The following is a 5,424-nucleotide window of genomic DNA, read 5'->3' on the forward strand; positions in this document are numbered from 1 at the left end:
AACATGACAAAAAGCAAATTCATTGGGAATTTGAGTGCCTACTACAATTAATGACAACCAAACAGTACCTAAGTATCGACTAATATACTCCGCATTTGTCTGTTATGGAAAAAAAAAATACCCTACGGAAAATAGGCAGATGACCGTAAACCCAGGTAGCGCCGTTGAATGCGTTTCGACAGAGTCGACAAACAAAATTAAAATAAATTGAGTCCTCTTCCTCTCCCTTTGGTCCTCTGCCATTCTCACGAGAAAAGCAAGCGTTATTACACTAATTCCTTATTTCAGTTCCATTTAGTGCAAGATCCTCCTCCCCACCCCCTTTCCCTACCAATCGTAACCTTTAATTCTTTTTAAAATATTAATAATAAAAATAATAAAAATAAGAGTGATAATCTGCTCCCCTAATCTAATCTACTTTCATCATCATTTCTTTTTTTAATTTATTAACTTTAATTTAATTTATGCAACAGCACTGGCCCCACGTTTATACCAAAAGCAGAAAAAAAAGAGAGAGAAATCACATTCTCCCATTTGCTTCTCTCAAACGGCATTCTCCTTCTTCTCCTTTTCACACTCCCTCACTCACTATCCCCCACTCTCTCTTTCTCTCTCCTCCTCCTCCTTTCACCAGTTGCTGAACAACTGAATACCTCTTACATTTTTCTGCTCACCCTAAAAATGCCCAAAAAATTCCTCTAGTTTCTCCATTATCACCTCCCATTTCCTGCAAATACCCAAAAAAATACAAAAATCATTGCATGATTTGGGTTTTTTTTATTAAGAAAATAAGAAATGGAGAGGAAACAGGGTTTTTTCTCAGCGTTAAAAGACGAAGTAGTAAGAGGCTTATCTCCAGGAAAATCAAGGTCCAGAAGTCCAGCAAGAAGTGGGTCAGCCATGACTGGTTTACTTCGACGGCGGAAAGGCCACCACATGGCAATACCAGAGGTGTTAATCGCGAGATCCGGTAGCTTAAGGCCGCCGGAGATGTTATCGCCGTTAAGAGAGGGTCCTGACCAGTGCAGCTCACGTGAGGAGAGAGAAGAAGGAGGATGGGCCCACTGGATGAAACGGAATCCCTCGGTTTCCGGTTCATCTTCATCTTCTTCCTCGGCTGCTTGTAAAAGGTCGGATCTGAGACTTTTACTTGGTGTTTTGGGTGCGCCGCTTGCTCCGGTGCACGTTAGCGCCACTGAGCCCCTTCCTCATCTCAGCATCAAAGACACTCCCATTGTCAGTCACCTTTCCTCCTTCTTCGGTCTCTTTCACTTTTTTGAATTTATTTTTTTAAGAAAATATTTTGGTTGGCTATCATTTTTTTTTTTTTTTGTTTTAATTTGTATTTACAGGGGTTCTGATCTGTTCATTTTTTTTTTTTTTTAAAAATATGATTTATTTCGGAGATAATGCTGAAATAGGACAATGAGAATGGTTTTTATACACTTGTATGGGTAATTTTCGAGGAATTGAAATATTGATGCATTTTTATTTTTGATTATATAAACACAAAAATACAAACAGATAAGTTAATAAAACGCATAAATTTATGAGGTCCTGGAAAAATGGACTGTTTATCCGTGATAAAGGATTAGATTACAAAAAAAAATTTGTGTTAATATCAATATACGGAGTAGGATATAGCCCAATTGTTATAGTATTGTTATTATGTTGTTTCATGTATTTTGTGCAGTATCCATTTTACAATAAAATGCTGGAAGGTTTAATAAAAGGCCTTAATTGATGAAATTAGAAAAACAAATACTCAGGACAATTTCTGATGCTGAATTTAGTGTAGATTCTTGCTTGTTGATTTTGTTTAAAAATATTAAACATAGAAATTGGTAGCTTTAGTTGGGGGGTCATTTGTCAATTACTGAACTTGGAATTGCTGATGAAGGGTGGACTATTCTTTTGTATTGTTTCTCTTGGGGCTATCAACAGTTGATTTAAGATGTAGCCTATACCTTTGCAACTTGTGAAGTTTTGTTGTTGATGGGCCAGTTATGAATTGTTTCACATCAAACTCGAGCTTGAATTACGTTTGTTCTCTTAATATCTTTGTTATGTACTACCTAAATACTTAATATTGGGTTTACAAAATTGTTTAAATTCTCTTAGGTTAGGTGAGGGATTTTTTTTTTCTACATTTAAGTACATTGCTTTTGGGATTAAGGCTTTGATTGATTGATTGATTGATTGATTTAAGTACATTGCTTTCAAAATTCTTGTTTAGGTAAGTTGACAAGCAGGAAGCAACTTTAGTTGAATCTCTTGTTCATCAATCAAACTATGTGTTTGGTGGTCTAAGGAATTTACTTTTATACCTGCATTTTTTTTTATTTTATTTGTCATGCCTGGCATGAATTGAGCCCCCCCCCTCCCCTCTCTTATATTTCTCTACATGTGAATATGAAGTTTCTGCTTCTGCCTTTTGCCCCCCATGAACTGTAGTAGTACTCCAGGATTATTTAAGGATGGGTTTGGAGTATACAATAGTATACAAGGAATTTGTTGTTATTCTATTATAGTCGAATAGACTATCCAAATTTACTACTTATGGTGTAATTTGAGACTGATCTAACCGAGACTGAAGATGTTTGGTGAACTGTCAGTGTTCTTTCTTTTAACTCTGGCTTATTTTGAAAACGAATTTTCTTTTGAGTTTTGGAGGGCCCTTTAGGGATTATGTTGCTAGATTCTTTAGTTCGGTCTGTTTATTAAGTTGTCAGTGTTTGTGTGTTAATTGGAGAGTTTATTTTAGGAAACCTCATCTGCACAGTATATTTTGCAACAATATACGGCTGCTTCTGGAGGGTTGAAGCTTCAAAACTCTATCCATAATGCATATGCTATGGGCAAGTTAAAGATGCTAGCTTCTGATATTGAGACTCCTAATAAAGTCATTAAGAACAGAAACTCTTCCAAGTCTGCAGAGTCTGGTGGATTTGTGTTGTGGCAGATGAATCCTGACATGTGGTATGTTGAGCTTGCACTTGGTGGTAGCAAGGTTCATGCTGGTTGCAACGGGAAGCTAGTTTGGAGGCACACTCCTTGGCTTGGGGCACATGCTGCTAAAGGTCCTGTTAGACCCCTTCGACGTGCACTTCAGGTGGGTGTCTGGCTTCTTGCTGTAAAATAAATTGGTGAATGAATTTGAATCTCTCGTATCCTTGGTTTTTGTAAAATATCGAGTATGAATATTTCTATATATAACTAGAGGACTTTTATATGATTATAATTCGTAGTTGCCCTTTTAGCTTATATGTTTGAAAATTATGCATGTTCTAAATCTCTTGGATTATTTCAATTTATAGGGTCTTGATCCAAGAACCACAGCAGCAATGTTTACAAATGCAAGATGTATTGGTGAAAAGAAGATTAATGGAGAAGATTGCTTCATCCTGAAACTGTGTGCTGATCCCAAGACGTTGAAGGCCAGAAGTGAAGGGCCTGCTGAAATTATACGCCATGTATTATTTGGTTACTTCAGTCAGAAAACAGGGCTTCTTGTACACATTGAAGATTCTCATTTAACCCGCATTCAGTCTAATGGAGGAGATGCTGTATATTGGGAAACTACGATTAATTCATGTCTTGATGATTACAGGCCTGTGGAAGGGATAATGATCGCTCATTCTGGACGTTCTGTGGTGACCCTTTTTAGATTTGGGGAAACAGCGATGAGCCACACAAAGACAAGGATGGAAGAAGCTTGGACAATTGAAGAAGTAGCTTTCAATGTCCCTGGCTTGTCGATGGACTGTTTTATCCCTCCTGCTGAGATTAGATATAGCTCTGTTGGAGACACTTGTGAGCTCCCCCACGGTGATAGGCTGAAGACCATGTCTGCAACAGCAGCAGCATATCGAGCCAAAGTTGCTTCCATGGATAGATCATATGATAACAATATGGGTAACATTACCTGGCAGATGGATGATATGCATGTTTGATGGTGGTTTAATTCTGGAATTCTCCATACAGGTTAGTAACAGGGTAGCTAGACTTGTAGAACATAGGATTTTTAAGGTTTGTGTGTAGGAGCTTTCTTCCCTTTAGCAGAAATTTTCCATTGGATTCTTTTTTCCCATTGAATCTGTAAATAGAAGCACAATGATTCACAAGAAGACTCTTTTACAAAAGGGCAAGTGAGCTTTCACTGTGCAAATGTGAATTTTACTGCGAATCTTTGTGTTGAGAGGGGGTCTCATGTGGATCTTGAATCTAATGGATTCTGCGATTTAGTACTTTCCTTGAACTGATGGTATAAAATTATCATCTTCTTCGATCTTTGTAACATTAGTTGAAATATTGATTCTGCTGACCCAAGTGATGAAATATCTTCAAATTATCTTGTACGTGGGCTTACATAACTATCTTCAATCGGCCTTTGGTGCCTCGGCTCTATTTTTTATTTTATTTGTATGCATGTACCCTAGCAGTTGGTGGAGGGATTGCCATTGATCTCGGGCCGAATCCCTGGAATCAAAGCTGCTCTAAGTTTAACACTTTTGCTGCTTTTATCTTTGTCTCTGTTAGCTTCTTGTTTTTTGTAACACAAACCGAAAGATAATTACATTAATAGGCTATTGCCAAGTTAATAATTACAAGCATCACCTTTAAGCTTATAAAAAACTTGGTGATGGGCAAAAGATAGCTAGAAAGGAACAAAGTAGTTCTTGAAACTAGTACAGGCATACTTCAACCAACCATTCATTTAAAGCAGCCAAACCGAAGAAAGTAATGTTAACACTGGACTTGAGTAGTAAGAGCAGCAGCAGCAAGCTCCTCTTCATAGATTTCTTTGACACAAACAGGCTATAGATTTCTTTGACACCGCTATGTTCTTTCCAAATGCAGCCAACTTATGAGGTAGGACGTTTTTCTCACGAGGCACATGAGAGATAAGAGCAACTTGGAAACTTTTGAAAAGATGCGCCGCCACATCACAAATTGCAGCAGCCAACTCTTGGTGTGGATTCCCAGCAGTAGTTAGGAGCATGGTACGCAGAGAGCTTGCATCTTCTTAATTCTCAAATCTCGAGCTATCCCCAAACCATCAATGACAGCGTACAGCTCCGCTGCCACAGGGTTAACAACATTGTATTTGTACGGGATGGTGCCGACACCGGTAATAAGTAGTTAAAATACCTTTAGTTGCTAATCATCTATTGATTCGCATATCGGCTTAATTACCTTAACGGCCGTAGACACCCAAATGTGTCTCCCCAAAATCAAACCCGATGATGAATACCTTTCATGTCATTTGATTATCGAACAAAGCGAAAGTTTGGAAAGTCTAGTGATGAGGATGTTTTTATTAAAATATCTCTAAATTCTGTTTTAGAAAATATTTCTTTTCTTACTTTATTTATGAAAACGTGAAGTTCAATTTAGTTTGGTTCATGATATTAGTCCAATAAT

At 37.6% G+C, this 5,424-nt stretch overlaps 1 protein-coding gene across 1 annotated transcript; it reads left to right on the plus strand.

The window, feature by feature from the left end:
* The first annotated feature begins 387 nt into the window (after positions 1 to 387).
* Positions 388 to 4,358, plus strand: LOC145592378 (uncharacterized). The gene is made up of 3 exons (XM_081648821.1): positions 388 to 1,236; positions 2,765 to 3,112; positions 3,318 to 4,358. The coding sequence occupies exons 1-3, from the start codon at positions 796 to 798 to the stop codon at positions 3,951 to 3,953; spliced, it is 1,425 nt and encodes a 474-aa protein (XP_081504947.1). The 5' UTR covers positions 388 to 795; the 3' UTR covers positions 3,954 to 4,358.
* The last annotated feature ends 1,066 nt before the right edge of the window (positions 4,359 to 5,424 follow it).

Source organism: Chenopodium album, chromosome 18 (assembly GCF_948465745.1).
Source record: "Chenopodium album chromosome 18, dcCheAlbu1.1, whole genome shotgun sequence".
Taxonomy (NCBI): domain Eukaryota; kingdom Viridiplantae; phylum Streptophyta; class Magnoliopsida; order Caryophyllales; family Amaranthaceae; genus Chenopodium; species Chenopodium album.